At 40.5% G+C, this 15300-nt stretch overlaps 4 protein-coding genes and 1 pseudogene across 4 annotated transcripts in view; 2 read left to right on the top strand and 3 right to left on the bottom strand.

Annotated features, from left to right (window-relative positions):
• Positions 219-1172, top strand: LOC109126170 (agamous-like MADS-box protein AGL49). Its single transcript, XM_019229261.1, has one exon. The coding sequence runs from the start codon at positions 292-294 to the stop codon at positions 1087-1089; it is 798 nt and encodes a 265-aa protein (XP_019084806.1). The 5' UTR covers positions 219-291; the 3' UTR covers positions 1090-1172.
• On the bottom strand, positions 1712-4409 carry LOC104715390 (annotated as a pseudogene).
• Positions 4633-4806, top strand: LOC104715389. The gene has a single exon (XM_010432797.1). It carries the CDS (start codon positions 4633-4635, stop codon positions 4804-4806), a length of 174 nt encoding a protein of 57 aa, XP_010431099.1.
• LOC104711288 (serine/Arginine-related protein 53-like) lies at positions 10750-13232 on the bottom strand. Its single transcript, XM_010427979.2, has 6 exons — positions 12628-13232; positions 12208-12259; positions 11559-11645; positions 11354-11418; positions 11082-11249; positions 10750-10968 (listed from the first exon to the last, which is right to left on the bottom strand). Exons 1-6 carry the CDS (start codon positions 13150-13152, stop codon positions 10918-10920), a joined length of 948 nt encoding a protein of 315 aa, XP_010426281.1. The 5' UTR covers positions 13153-13232; the 3' UTR covers positions 10750-10917.
• Positions 13399-15300, bottom strand: part of LOC104711287 (glycine--tRNA ligase, chloroplastic/mitochondrial 2-like) — a 14547-nt gene continuing 12645 nt past the window's right edge. The window contains exons 27-35 of the mRNA XM_019229257.1: positions 15268-15287; positions 14972-15062; positions 14755-14859; positions 14607-14645; positions 14394-14483; positions 13999-14100; positions 13841-13922; positions 13678-13763; positions 13399-13595 (exon numbers count right to left, since the gene is read on the bottom strand). Of these exons, the coding sequence (XP_019084802.1) occupies positions 13497-13595; positions 13678-13763; positions 13841-13922; positions 13999-14100; positions 14394-14483; positions 14607-14645; positions 14755-14859; positions 14972-15062; positions 15268-15287 (714 nt within the window). The 3' untranslated portion in view covers positions 13399-13496. The remainder of the gene's footprint in view (positions 13596-13677; positions 13764-13840; positions 13923-13998; positions 14101-14393; positions 14484-14606; positions 14646-14754; positions 14860-14971; positions 15063-15267; positions 15288-15300) is intronic.

Here is a 15300-nt window from a genome sequence, read left to right as displayed (position 1 = left end):
AAAAAAAAAAAAAAAAAAAAAAATTGTAGCGAACGATTAAAACCTAGTATTTGATCAAAGTCTGTGTGTGTGAGAATTGAGCCGAATAGTATGGCCCAATTAGCAAATCCCCCAAATCAATTAAAAATACAATGCATTTATTTACGCTATATATATATGAGTAAGCCATTCTCTAGGTTTTCCATTATATGCATAGCTAAGAAAGATCGAACCTTTTTCAAAGAACTCTGAACAAGTTTTCCATTATACGAAACCACAAGTTTTCTAGGTCTTCTCTCTAAGTTTTACGCGATGGCTCCTCGTAACAACAAGTTCTCTGATGATGATGATTCGAAGAAGAAGAAATACTTCAAACAGCGGTTTCCCGGTTTTAAGAAGAAAGCGACAGAGCTCTCTGTTCTATGCGGCAACTCTGTCGGTTTCATCTGTTACGGCCCCAACAACAACGATCTCCATGTCTGGCCCGAGCCGCAAGATAACCCACAAGCCCTAACAGGGATCGTTGGAAAGTTCAATGCGTTAAGCGATCACAAGAGAAAGAATCACGCTTGCGATCTTTACGACTTCGTCTCTGATATCAAGGGTTTTTCGGGTGAGGATTTCAGGAGACATATCGATAAGCTTAGCTCTCACATAGTTGAAATCAAGCAACTAAAGACAAGTATCTTAAGAAGAAGAGGCGACTCGAAGAAACCTAAGCCGAAGGAGACGGAAGAAGAAGATGATCATATTAGGGTTTCAGAAAACGCCACCATTACAAATTGTAACGAGGCTATGATGATGCCGGAAGATCGATTAGGGTTTGACGAGTTCCCTGGCTACCACGAAACTGATTCCAGTTTGGGATCTTATGCTACTTTCACGGATGTCGGTGTTTCGGAGGATTCTTCTCTGTTCGATCCTTTTACGTTCGGCGATTATTTTCCGGTGCCGCCCACAGATAATTTTGGGGTCGATGGTGTTTGGGATCTTTGTGGGATGGATTTGGAGTTTTCTTCACTATTTCCTGGCTACGATCCACTTCCCACTGATTCTTTTATGTCGAGCTACCAAACACCGGTTATAGAAGACTTCGGATCCGTCTTCTAGATTATGACTTTGAGGGCATAAACAACACGATCAACTAGGGTTTGACAACAATGTAGTTCACCTTTATATATATATATTCTCACTGTCGATCATTATTAGTATCTTAACTTGTATGTTTTTCTCCAACGCAAATCCATGTTTGTCAAATTTTGTAGCTTCTTTCCCCTTGTTTTATTATTATTCAGTCAATGAATGAAATCTCTCAGTCACTATGTCATCTCTGCATTACTAACACTCAGGTTATGTATATTGGATTCATATAATATTTTACTCTCTTTTTCTTTCCTACAATATTGGAACTTTGAGTTATATTCAGATGTGTATTTTACAGTTGAGTAGAATTGTTGCCACTTCTTCTTGGCTTCTTGCAGATATTAGCGTTGCAAATTCTGTCAGCGAGAAATATTTACACAGAGAACTACTTGAATTTTGTGTTGCAGAATTTTATCTACCAAATATAGGATCAAAATATTATTACGCCACAAGATGTATTTATGGTCTTTTGATTATTAGCTATCTTTTTGAGTGTAATATCTTTTTAAAGCTTAGATATTGTTGTTATACGTTCTAAAGAATTCAACTGAAAGTCTGAAACCTAATGAAGAAAGGTTGGTTCACAAACTTAAAAGATAAAAGATATCCATACGATACTGTCCTATAAAATTAAACACCACAGCCTTTTCTGGTAGATTCAGTATCGAAGCAAGACAGGTACCAAACAAAACAGAAAAAAGTAGATAGCTGAAACAACTTAAAAGAGAGATGTTCCCTTTCCCTTCTTGTCTCCACCGATCTCAAAGTGCTTGCACCTCTGCAAAACCGACACACAAATGGCTCAGAACCGATGCCAAAGGAGTGTTTAACAACGATAAAGAATGTCTCACACATTACCTTAATAGAAGGCGTTGAGAGAAAAGTTTGCAGCTTTGGCACTGAAGCCTCACGACAATCTTTTTGGTTGTCTTAGCCTGTTAGAACGAAAGACAAATGATGAGCACAGGCGTAGGAACAGATAATCCTATAAAACTTTCATAGGCAATAGGCTATTTGAAACATATTTGACAGAGTAAAATCTCAACTCCTACATTTGTTCTCAGACTGCAATTAGGGATCAAAATGAGGCAAATCAAATCTGAATCAGAGCATTATTGTTTCTTTAGTGTTACCTTCTTGTGGAAGACGGGATTGGTCTGACCTCCATAACCAGATTGTTTGCGGTCATAACGACGCTTTCCCTGGGCAGCAAGACTGTCTTTACCCTTCTTATACTGGGTCACCTTGTGCAAGGTATGCTTCTTGCATTCCTTGTTCTTGCAGTAGGTGTTCTTAGTTTTAGGAATGTTCACCTAAGACACAAAAAACCAAACCCGAGTTAAACTACCACAAATAATGGTTTGAACAACATACAGAATGGATTACCATCATAAAACAGAATCCACATAGGCCCTTAAGTTTAAACACTTCAATGCATTAATAAAACTTACTTTCTCCTAATTCATTCAGAACTGATTGCTACAATACGATCTGACTACTCAACTAGTCAATAAGCAGTTTGTGAATACTAAAATTACAAATCCTTCAAATGAACATCCATATTTCCAAATTCCCCTAAAAATCAGAACTGATTTGCATAACAAATGCACGACGTTACATCATTTCTGATGCTCTGCTCTTCGCAGAGACGAAGTGAATCAAATCCTCAAAGTACAACAAAGAGAGCAACAACACAACCGATCCAAAGACTGAGCATTATAGACTCTAATAATACTCGATTTCAGATGCAAAAACCAGAAACAAACACAAAACAGATCTAAACCTACATACATCAGCGACCAAAGACAAACTATAGGAGAAATACTAAGTCTCAACCTAACCTAAGAGAAATCTAAAGAAAGAGAGAGAGAAGAGAGTCACCATTTTCGCTCTTGGGTGAAGCTCGTGCCGTCGCCTTTTGAAGCATCATTTTCCTTTGACGGTTCCTCTCTATCCATTTCCTGCACTTGCAGATTTTCTGGTGCATTTTGGTCACTCAAAGATGTGACCTTTTCCTTGTCAAGTGAGGCCAAGAACTCTAGAGCTATCGCATTCTCCTCAACAGGAGCTGAGGGCTTTTCTTCAACACTTACTGCCTGGTTGGACTCAACAGAATCATGGCCTTTTGAAACATGTGAAGATGTTTTGGAATGAGTTCTGTTCCTAAGCAACCTCTGGTGAGGAAAGAGTCTGTCTTCCAGCTCATCCTTATTTAATCCATTAACGAGGCTTTCGGTTTCGTCACCTGACTAGTTTTATTCTTCTCTGGACCATCAATAACACGGCTCATAGACTTTTCAATCCCTGTGATCTTATGATGTATATCAGAGATTATTATAACCTTAGATGAATTCGGGTTGTTCAAATCCAGCATATCCTTAGTCTTCTTGATATCTGATGCAATTTTCTTAACCTTTCCTTCAAGAAAAAGCAAGCTTCTCATGCAGCTTACTCGGGTATTTTTACTAGAGCTATTGCTGCTACTTCCTTCATTCCCTCTGATCTCCTTTGACATCTCCATTGCCTTACCAACATTATCCAAAGACTTCCTTCTTAAACCTACACTAGTACCTTTCCCAATCTTTTCAACTTTACAATCAGATTTTTCACCAGAACCAAGCAAAGCATGTGTCTTAGCATCAGAAATAGAGTTTCTGGCCAAGCTAGAATCTTCAATTTTGCTTGATTTCACTGGAACACTAGTCTCTTCATCTGTTTTCTCATAAAACCTAGTTGACTCACAGATTACAACACCAACCTTATCCTCACTCTCACCCTGTTTGAACCCAGATTTCTTATCCTCCTGATCCGATTCATTTCTTACCCTTTCCCCCAATAATCCTAGATTCATTTCTCTTTCTCAAATCAGAGAAACCCCTAATCAAATCAGATGGGCTAGAGCTCCTACCTCGCAAACCAGAAGACGTGGATCGCGTAACCCGACCATCACCTCTCACGGCGGAACAGGACTAAGCATTGGCTTCTGATTCGATCCAAATGACCGGAGATGACTAAGCTTCGGATTCTGATTTTTTTTTTGTGCTGGACAGTGATTTCTCAAGAGCGGGACTAGGATTTTCGATAGGGATCGGAAGTGGAGTGACAGACCTCGATGGTTTTTTACCGGAAGATGGATTATCTCCGGCGCCGGCGTTTATATCTTTTAGCCGGCGGCGATTTGATGAAGCTAAACATCGGCAAAAAAAGGTAAAGGTCGGTCTTTGAAAGCTGACAGTGGCAATACCACAAAGGCACAAAACACAACGAAACGCACCGTATTGGAGAGGTTAGAGGTGGTTTGGTTATTAACGTGAAAGGTTTTACAATTTTAAGTTGTGTTTTCATTCATGCATTTTTTATTTTATACGAAACGTTGTCTCTAATTCTTGAGGAAACGACACAACCGTAGATTTAATGCCCGATTCTGTTTATATAGCTTCTCCAGTTAGAAACAAACACAGAATTGACTTGTCATTTCGAAAAGAAAAAAAAAAAAAGAAGAAGAAGAAAATGGCGAATGAGTTTGGATTCGGGATGGGTTCGGTTCTGGCGGTTGTCGTCTTTACACTCATCTTATTGTTCGTTCCGTTGATGATGGGGCCTGTGGCTCCTCCGTCCCCTCCACTCATCTTGGTGTTTCCGGTCGTACTGCTGTTTGTGTTTCTCTATCTCCATTTTGTGTAAGGAAGAGATATAGAACAGGGACATATATGTAATTATATAGTGGCAAAACCCTCATGTACATGACTATATATATATTGTAACACATGCTCTCAAGATCAATACAATACACTTTACTACATGGTATCAGAGCAGTAATTTCCTGAGACCTAATACCCTAAAAATTTTTCTTTCCGCCGCTCTCTTCCTCTTTTCTCTTCTTCTTCTTTTTCTTCTAAAACCCTAAATCTTGTTGCTCACGTCTCTCTCATCGCCATGTCCACATCCTCAAGTGAAGTCATTGCTACCATCGATGCCACTTCTCTTCACAACGTCAACATGTCCAACGTGACAAAACTCACTGCCTCCAACTTCCTGATGTGGAATCGTCAGGTTCATGCTCTGCTCGATGGTTACGAGCTCGCCGGTTACCTTGATGGTACGACCGCCGCCCCTGCATCGTCTCTCACCACTGATGGTGTCACCACCACGAATCCGGCGTATACTCTCTGGAAGCGTCAAGACAAACTCATCTATTCCAGTCTCCTTGGTGCAATAGCTGTTGAGGTTCAGCCTCTTCTCTCCAAAACGACGACCTCGGCCGAGATCTGGAGCACTCTGTCATCAACCTATGCTAAGCCAAGCTGGGGGCATATCAAACAGATCCGTGAGCAAATCAAACAGTGGAAGAAAGGCACGAGATCTGTTGATGCCTACTTTCAAGGATTTACCACCCGTTTCGATCAACTAGGGCTTCTCGGTAAGCCGGTGGAACATGAAGAGCAAGTTGATTTTATCCTTGCTGGTCTTCCTGAGGACTACAAGCCGGTGGTCGATCAGGTTGATGGTCGTGACACTCCTCCTTCTCTGACAGAGTTGCATGAGAAACTGATCAATTATGAGCTGAAGCTTCAGGCTCTTGCTCATACGTCTGCCTCCTCTGTTCCGCTTACCGCTAATGCCGTGACATACAATCCCTCGGGCAGTCATCACACTCCTCGCCATTCCTCTCGCGGCTCTTCTCGGGGTCGGTGGAACAATCAACAAGGCTCGGGTCGTGGATCCTCCGGCAGGGGTTACCAAGGTCGATGTCAAATTTGCAGTGTTTATGGTCATAGTGCACGCAGATGTCCGCAACTTCAGTCCTCTGGTCGTGGTTCGCCTTCCTTTGGTGGTGGTTACTCTGCTCCGCCATGGCAGCCTCACGCCAATGCAGTCTCCGTTGCGCCTCATAACCCGTGGATTTGTGATACAGGTGCTACTCACCATTTGACATCTGATCTCTCTAATTTGGCCTTACATCAGCCGTATACTGGGGGAGAAGCGGTAACCATTGCAGATGGTTCGAACCTTCCTATCACTCAAACTGGTTCTGCTTTGCTTCCTACTCCTTCTCGCTCTCTAGCACTTACCGATGTCTTATATGTTCCCAATGTCGTTAAAAACCTTATATCGGTTTATCGACTCTGTAATACTAATCAAGTCTCGGCATGTGCAATTTGTGGAGACGGTGTTTCCCTTCTCCACACCGACGCCATCTGCTCCGCCGGTCTCGACTTCATCGGCTGATGGCACATCTAACAGTTTTCCGGTGCTCCAACTCTCGCCTTCAACAGTTCACTCCTCCCCACCGTGCTCGGTTCTTCACCCTCCGTCTCCGCCGTCTTCCTGCTCGATGCCAACGTCGCCTACGACAACGCCGGAATCCTCATCGCCGGAGACTCCATCGTCCTCCTCTGTGCCGCAGTCCTCCTCGTCGCCATCTCCCGACATCTCTCACGAACTCCGAACCAAACAGGCCAATGATTCCTTCCCGATTGATGAGGCCCGGTCCATTACCACTACACCAACTCCACCAAGCCCAATACAACCAAGCCCATCACCAAATCCATCATCCGCAACCTCATCATCTCCTACACCGAATACCTCAATCCCGCAAATTGCCTCCTCTGATTCATCCCAGACCTCTTCCGTACAAAATCAATCTCCTTCACCACAAAATCTCCACCCGATGAAAACAAGAGCAAAGAACCACATCAAAAAGCCAAACCAGCGTTTTAATCTTCACACCTCTACAACCCCGACGATACCAACGACTGTGGCACAAGCTATGAAGGACCCGAAATGGCGACAGGCGATGGCAGACGAGTACAATGCTCAAATGCGGAATCGAACATGGGACCTGGCTGATCCTGACACTGCAAAGAACGTGATAAGTTGTAAGTGGATATTCACAATAAAATATCATCCTGATGGCTCAATTGATAGGTACAAGGCTAGGATTGTGGCTCGGGGGTTCAACCAACGATATGGTCTTGATTACTCGGAGACATTTAGTCCGGTAATCAAGACTACCACGATCCGTACGGTGCTTGAAGTGGCAGTCAAGCGGAACTGGGCAATTCATCAGGTCGATATTAACAACGCTTTTCTTCAAGGAACGCTTCATGATGAGGTATATGTCACTCAGCCACCGGGATTTGTTGACAAAGACCGACCTCATCATGTGTGTCGCTTACGCAAGGCTCTCTACGGTCTCAAACAAGCTCCACGAGCATGGTATCAAGAACTTCGAACCTTTCTCTTACAATCTGGGTTTAAAGCTTCTCTTGCAGATGCATCGCTCTTCATCTGTCATCATGCTGGTCACTCTATCTATGTCCTTGTGTACGTCGATGACATAATCATCGCTGGAGAAAAGTCACTGGTGGATGCGTTTAACAAGTCACTTGCAGCTCGTTTTTCTCTTAAGGATCTTGGACCCTTACGCTACTTCTTGGGGATTGAGGCCACTCGCACCAACCACGGTCTTCACTTGATGCAGCGCAAGTACATCACAGACCTCCTGGCCAAAACAAACATGCAGCATGCTAATCCGGTACTGACTCCGATGACTCAAAAGCCGTTACACATTAACACAGGCACCCCTCTTGCCGATGCTTCTCAATACCGCATGGTTATCGGGAGTCTTCAATATTTGTCATTTACTAGGCCTGACATTGCGTTTGCGGTGAACCGCCTATCTCAATTCATGCAAACACCGACGACGGACCACTGGCAGGCTGCCAAACGTGTTCTCCGCTATCTTGTGGGCACAAGATCTCTTGGTATCTTCCTTCGACGTGATGCACCGCTCTCCATACATGCTTTCTCTGATGCAGATTGGGGTTGTGATAAAGGCACGTATCGGTCAACCAATGCATATATTGTGTATCTTGGTGGGAGTCCCATCTCATGGTCCTCCAAGAAACAACGCAGTGTCTCTCGCTCCTCCACCGAGGCCGAATACCGTGCTGTCGCTAACACGGCGTCTGAACTCCGGTGGATCTGTTCCTTGCTCACTGAAATGGGTGTCATACTTCCTACTGCTCCGGTGATATATTGTGACAATGTTGGAGCCACATACTTGTGTGCCAATCCAGTGTTTCATTCGAGAATGAAACATGTCGCACTCGACTACCACTTTGTTAGAGAACACATCCAGTCCGGCATCCTTCGGGTTACTCATGTCACGACAGCTGATCAGCTAGCAGATGCTTTGACAAAACCACTCCAGGGTCCCCGGTTCGCTGAACTTAATAGCAAGATTGGAGTCAAGCAACTGCCTCCATCTTGAGGGGGCATGTAAGGAAGAGATATAGAACAGGGACATATATGTAATTATATAGTGGCAAAACCCTCATGTACATGACTATATATATATTGTAACACATGCTCTCAAGATCAATACAATACACTTTACTACATTTTGCTTCTATGTGAAAGTTTCGATTGATCGATATCCCTCTCTCTATGACTATGATAATCATGTAATTTTTATGCAGTATATATAGATTGCATTTATCTATGATTTTGGTTATACATTTGTAAAACAAAGAGTGTATTCTATCTATGATCTATGACTTATATAGTTATATTCAAATTGTTGATTAACACATGCGTTGTTTTTTATTTTTGGTTTGAAACATAGTCAATTGATTATTGTAAAACTAATTTCAAATTTTCAATACACTGCCCAACTGACAAAGACAATATATAGTACAAGCCATCGCTCATAATAAGCTGATTAAATTGTAGGAATGAAATAGTGATATTTATGCTACGGTTTAAGATGTTGCGGGAAGCTATTTCCATGTGAACAATGAACCAAAACCTCATGCACATACCAAACCAAAGTATAAACCGGTGCCAGACAAAATGATAGACCGGTATAGCGGAATTTATCTACGGGTCATCATCGTAAGGAACATGTGAAGCCAAGGATGATGGGAAAACGAAGATGGGCTCTCCGTTGTGTTGAATTTCAGAGAGTAGAGTAGAATGGGCAGCTTTATGATTGATGCAGCTATTCCCCATCATGTCAAGGCGTTTGAGGTCACCTAAACAAACTCACCATACATAATAGTTACATATCAAAATATCAGAAAATGGCCCAAACAATCTAACTGATCAAACCGATTCCGGAATGTTATATTACCTTTTGCGGTCCTAAGGGAATCGCATAGAGGTGGCATAAGATTGTACAATGCGTCCACTGAGATGAGTCTTGGTGCCAAGGGTATATGAGCTTTGACAGGAATCTAGATGTTTCTAGTCCTCCTCGATTTTCGCTATTAGCGGGAAACAGCAAAACAAACGTGAATACAAAGCGAAATGTATACAAAAAAATATAGGATATGTGATCCAGGATTAGTCCTGCGAAACGTTTTTTAGGACTATATATATTGCATGTTATTTTTTTATTTAACACAATTTACAATTTTGTTTATTTTAAACATATTTGCAAAAGTTAGATTTAATATCTTAAAAGTAAATGATAAATATGTTAAATTTCTAATATATCATATTTTTAAGTAAAATTATCTTTAAAAAGGAAATAAGATAATAATATACACATGTAAAATATATTCATGTTAAAAACTTACATAAACTCATCTTTAATGGGTTTGTTTTGGCCTCGGCCCGGGTAAAATTTTAATGCCTTACTGTGCAAGTCTCTATATATAAAGGAAAGGTTCCAAACCTAAAACATTATACTTTTCTGTTTCCCTGACGCGCGAAGAAATCTGTGTGACTTGTGGAGATCTCTTCTTGTCGGCTATCTCAAGTGAGTAAGTAATTTTATTAGGTTTAGTTTTTTTTCGTTTGTTTGATTATGGGACTTGAGAACCAACTTATGCAGCAACCTGCAAATCAAATTGGTGGCTAACAACTTGTTAAGTTTTACCTTGTTTATATTAAATATAAAAGCGATCTGGAGATATGAATAGTTAATTGATCTTTTTTCTTGCTTGTTGGATGGGATGTTAGCTACAGCATTGAGATGTTACATCATTGATTTCTCTTGAGCCTAACGTTTTTTAATTTAGGTGAAATAATGAATAACTACATGCCTATTGTCCGTGCGAAGCCGATGATGGAGCTTGTAGAGATCACCTCCGACATGAAACTGTTTGAAGCTAATAACACGATTCGTTTAGCACGTACAATGAAGAGACATGCCGGCGCTAGAGCCAAGAGAGCTGCAGAGGCTGAGAAAGAAGAGAAGAATTAAGTGAGGGTCCTTCTCCTTCTTCTCATGTAGGAGTAACTTTTATTTTTTGCATCGTTTGGATTTTGGAATTTGATCTTATGTATCAGACTCTTTTCTTGCTTTTTGTTTAATCCTGCTGCTGCCTTTTCTCTGACTTTGTCGAAAAGACCCATCTATTTTCTTTCTTTAGCCTTATATTATTGACTTTGCTGATACTAATTTGGTTCTCTTGGATTTATAGAAATATTATCATATAATCCACTTCCTCTAATAAACTAGACTCTGGACCACTTCTAAATCTATTGATGATTAATCCTTTTGATATTCAATCTAGCAATTCTCTGATTTCCACGAATAGTGTTATGAGACTCTCAGGATAATATTATGCCAAATACTACATGATCTAATTATATTTATAACTTCATCGATGGGAAAACTATATATGGTATATGGATCACACAAAAAAATTTCTATCGCAGTTACGAGTAAAATCACTTTCAACCACATCAAAATTTCTACAAGAAACAAAACGATCAATACTTTGTCAGCTATAAACTACATTAATCATCATGACTTCCATAGTTCCATTGTATATAAGAATTTCATGACTTTCGAGCTCTGTCACGCCAAGATCCTTGCTGTTTTGCAAGCACCTAATACATAAAGTATGGGATTAATAAGCTTACGTACGGACCCTGGAATGGAGCTCCAAGAATCGAGATTTGTTTGAGAGCAAAAGAGGTGAAGAGAGCTCACAGATTTTTACCTTTTCACTTAGAAGACTTATCGTGCCACTCTTGCTTTCTCCTTCATCGTCCTTAACATTAGTATTCACTGTAACATCACATTCGGTGTTATCGGTATGAGTTTGGAATGTGGGTGCTCCAAACATGGCCTCATCGTGTGCGGTTTTTAGTTGCTCTTCCCTTTTCGCCTACAAGTTTTTATTCAACCATATAATCTGTTTGAGGCTCTGATATAAAGAAAAAACTGTGACTTGTTTAGAGATCGAATTTGTAAGCTAATGACTCAGTATACCTCGATGGCGGAAAACCTAAAACTATGTCCCATTCGCTTGACTAAGGCAGCGTCGTCATCAGTACCTGCAATCATATGAAGTTTTTAGCATCAAGAGTACATACATAGTAACTATACATCCATAACTAAGGATGATTTTTTGCTTGTAGCTCCATCGTACATCGAAAACATAAGGAGTAAATGTAGAATTTCATGGTAAACTGACCTTCTTCTACTTCCTCATCATCAACTGGAGCATCTTTGTCAAAATCAAATCTTTCCCATCCTGCACCCTTACTGGTATCTTTCTCAGCTGCAAATTTAGCGCATCATTAGTTTCAAGAGAAGAAATAAACATGAGCTTGATATTAACATTTTCACAAAGTATACAATGCCAGGGATTTCAATTTAATGACAGTTATGATCTTTCTTGTTCTTTTATTCTTTCTCAAACACCAGGCAATTTATCTTTATACCAGTAAAAACATTTACATATTTACGATCTCCAGGAAAGGGTTTGTACTAATCCTTCTTATATATGCAGAGTTGCTATGAAGATCTACGAGGTCACTAAACACTTAGGTGTTGCTTCGCTTTGCTGATACGGAAAAGCTAGGGAAACTCTACTCCCAGCAGTAATGTACATTGCAACCTCAATGCTAAGAGATGAAGAGCTAAAACACAGCCTTCCACAGAACTACACCATAAAGCTATGATTCACTACCGTAGCAACAATAGTCTTGCATTAGACTAAAACACATTCCAAAGATGGATGCCACTCAAAATATGTTGTTGGGAGAATCAGATCACGAGCTGCTAGAAGCATGGACAACATAATCTCAATGTAATCTCTCAAATGGGACCGACTAACATACCAGTTTCATCAAGCTGGAGCTTCATTTTGGCTTTCACTTTTTCAGCAGCTGACTGTTCAAGAAAGCAACAAAAGAACGCAACCCTTATGATACCAATGAAAATGAAAAAAACACCGATAACAAAAATACAGAATCTAAATCCATAAAGAAAGAATGGTTGAACCAAATAAGAGCTCAAGGGTTTATTATCTTAAAACATTTATTCCTGCTTTACCAAGTAAATGTGGGTACATTAAGGCAATTCCCATGTTGCAATACCAAAAGGACCTTCAGGATGTTAAGCTAATTACTAATTTGCTGTGTTCTTGTTACCCTAACTCCAAAACTCTAGAGGGATTTCAACATTACGAAGCAAATTAACAAAACTTCATCTAAGTATGGTAACCATGAAGGTTGAGGACGATGAGAGAAAGAGTATACCATCTCATCGTAGCCTTTGATTAACCGCGAGTAATCAATCTTCTTCTCCTTAACATCTTCCCTCCTCCTACTTTCTCTCCTCGGCGGCGACGAACTCCTGCTCCGGCTCCTCCTCCTCCTCCGACTATCTCTATCTCCATACCTATTCCGCCTCTCTGAACTCCTGCTCCTGCTTCTTCTCCTTGTATGACTTTTATCTCTCTCATCCCTCTCTCTACTCCGATAATGACGCCGTTCACTCGATTCTCTGGAGCTCTTCTCCGGAACCCTAGGATGTTGCTGATCCTTCTTCAATTTATCTCTGGTGGTTCGGATCTCGGAATCTTTGTTTTCAGTGGATTTAGTAGGGTTGGAAGAAGCCTTGACGAATTGGTTGAGAAACGAAGAGGACGATGCGATCGCCGATCCTCTCTCCGGAACGACGTCTGCACCGGAGGAGAAGCCGAGGCCTTGCTTGAATCGAGCAGCTCCTTCTCCTTTACGCGTGAGCTCGTCGTAGTATGCCGCCGCTTTTTCCTCTTCCATAACTTTGCGCCGTTTCTCACTTTGCTTAGTTCGCTTCTCTCTGGATGGTTGTCTTGTTTGTTTTCCCACTAAATTATCTTATACAGTAATCCATTGTTTTCATTTGAATCTTTTAAAATCAACACAAATCACTCAAAAAAAGATGTATGTATAAGTAATCAATTGAATCTTTTTTATTAAGATTGTGAAATTTATTTGTAAAGAGTTCAATTGCATAAGTTTTAGTTTTGATTTGAATTTTGGAAAAAGATGAACTCAACTCTCTATCTATGTAAATTTATGAATGAAACAAAGAAAAAAATGAGATCAATGATTCCTGTGGGGATTATGAAACATTTAAGAGCTCAAAATCCGGGCAAAAATGAAAGGTCAATGACTCCTTTGGGAAGATTAGCAATGTTATTGAGCAGAGCGAGTCTGTTCTTCCTCACTCTTTCATCTTCCTGCAAATCATCAAATTCAAACTTCACTCTCGGTCTACAATATAAGCTCTAGTACAGTGTGTGGACAAAAGCTTCAACTTACCACCATCACAAACACATTGTTGAAGAAATCCTCGAGTGGCTCCACCAATTGCATCGATATCTCAGTGAACTCCTCGATTTCTATACCTGAAACTTGGAAGCAAGTGAGAAAGTTTGTTTGTTTGTTTGTTTGTTTGAGAGAATCCAGCTGAAAGTGGAGTTACCAGTGTGAATTTGATCTTTGATAGAGGTGTAAGTGCTCCACAATGCTCTCTCTTGGGTAGTCTCAAATGCCTTCTCATCCACCTGATTGCATCATTTAACACGTTAGAAGCTGCAGGTTTGTACACATGCTCTTTGATCAGACAGAAACCTCAAGTACCTCAACTCCAACACCAACGTCTTTCCCACGGACAATGCGTGTGGGACGAGAATATGCTTCCACTATCTTCGGAAACATCTCACCTCTGCTTAGCTTTTCCATCTGCAAGGTATCAGCCAATGCACCAGCGATGTTAGCGTTTTTTTTGGAACAAAATTACTATGACACAGCAACATTCAAAACCACAAGATAATCAAGTTGTAGTCCAGTTTCTAATCTCTAATACTAGATAGCCAAGGGAGATTCAACCAATTAAATTGAGATGTATCCTTCTATACTAGGCTTAATCCAATCACCAAAAGATCTGACTTGTAGGAGAATGATGCCCACAGGCTCCTCAACTATTACCTGATTCCATATCTAATCGCTATTGGATTATATCACAAGTCACTTACCTTGTGTGCAGTACGCGCTGCCAGACAAGGATAGGTTCCACGCTCTGCTAGGACAGACCTAACTACTTCAGGGCTTACTCCGTTGTCAACCTGTAAATAGGAAAGAACGTTGTTTTAAGAACCGGACCCTAAGGTCTTTCAGTTTAAAGAGCCGGGAACTGTGTCTAAAAAATTAGAAAGCAACAAAGATAAGCATCACAAAAGTGCACGAACCAGTAGCTGTTCCAGTCTTCGAGTAACAAATTGATACACCTAGAAACAATAGACCAGTTAATTATATCATGAAACAGTTTACAACCTGTAAAAATGAGAAAATAGTATATGACGCCACTGAAGCTATGGGAGTAGACTTGATTCTCACATCTTCTAAAGTGTTTGCCTCAACCTTCGTTGGTTGTACACTGGCCGCAAGTTCTAGAGCACTTTTGAAGTTGACATTTTTATCCTTCTCGACCAAAATCTGAACCTGTGTTATACATACAAAGTAAGTATAACTTTTTCTCCACAACTTCATGCAACCATAAAATGGCAAATCATAATTGCTCGTTTTTTAGATCAGCATATATATATACACTTACTAAGCCATATGATATTCTTCTAAGGCCAAATGGGTCATTTGATGAACTTGGCTGGCAACCAGCAGCAAATAGACCAACAAGGCTATCTAATCTACAAAGTCATAGAAATAAGCATAGGTGTAAGTATATAGTGTAAGTATATATAGGATCACAAAAATTCAAGCAAAATCATCATATCAGAAGTATTATGCAATTTAGTTCTGCGCAAATTCAGAAATATGGTTTTGTGTTCACAAGACAAACCGTTTGGCATAGAAAGAAATAAGAGACACCAAAATTCTAGGCTTTCGATTTACCTATCAGCTATTGCCAAAACCATTCCTGCATCT

Source organism: Camelina sativa, chromosome 9 (assembly GCF_000633955.1).
Source record: "Camelina sativa cultivar DH55 chromosome 9, Cs, whole genome shotgun sequence".
NCBI lineage: Eukaryota > Viridiplantae > Streptophyta > Magnoliopsida > Brassicales > Brassicaceae > Camelina > Camelina sativa.
This window is presented reverse-complemented; position numbering and strand designations above follow the sequence as displayed.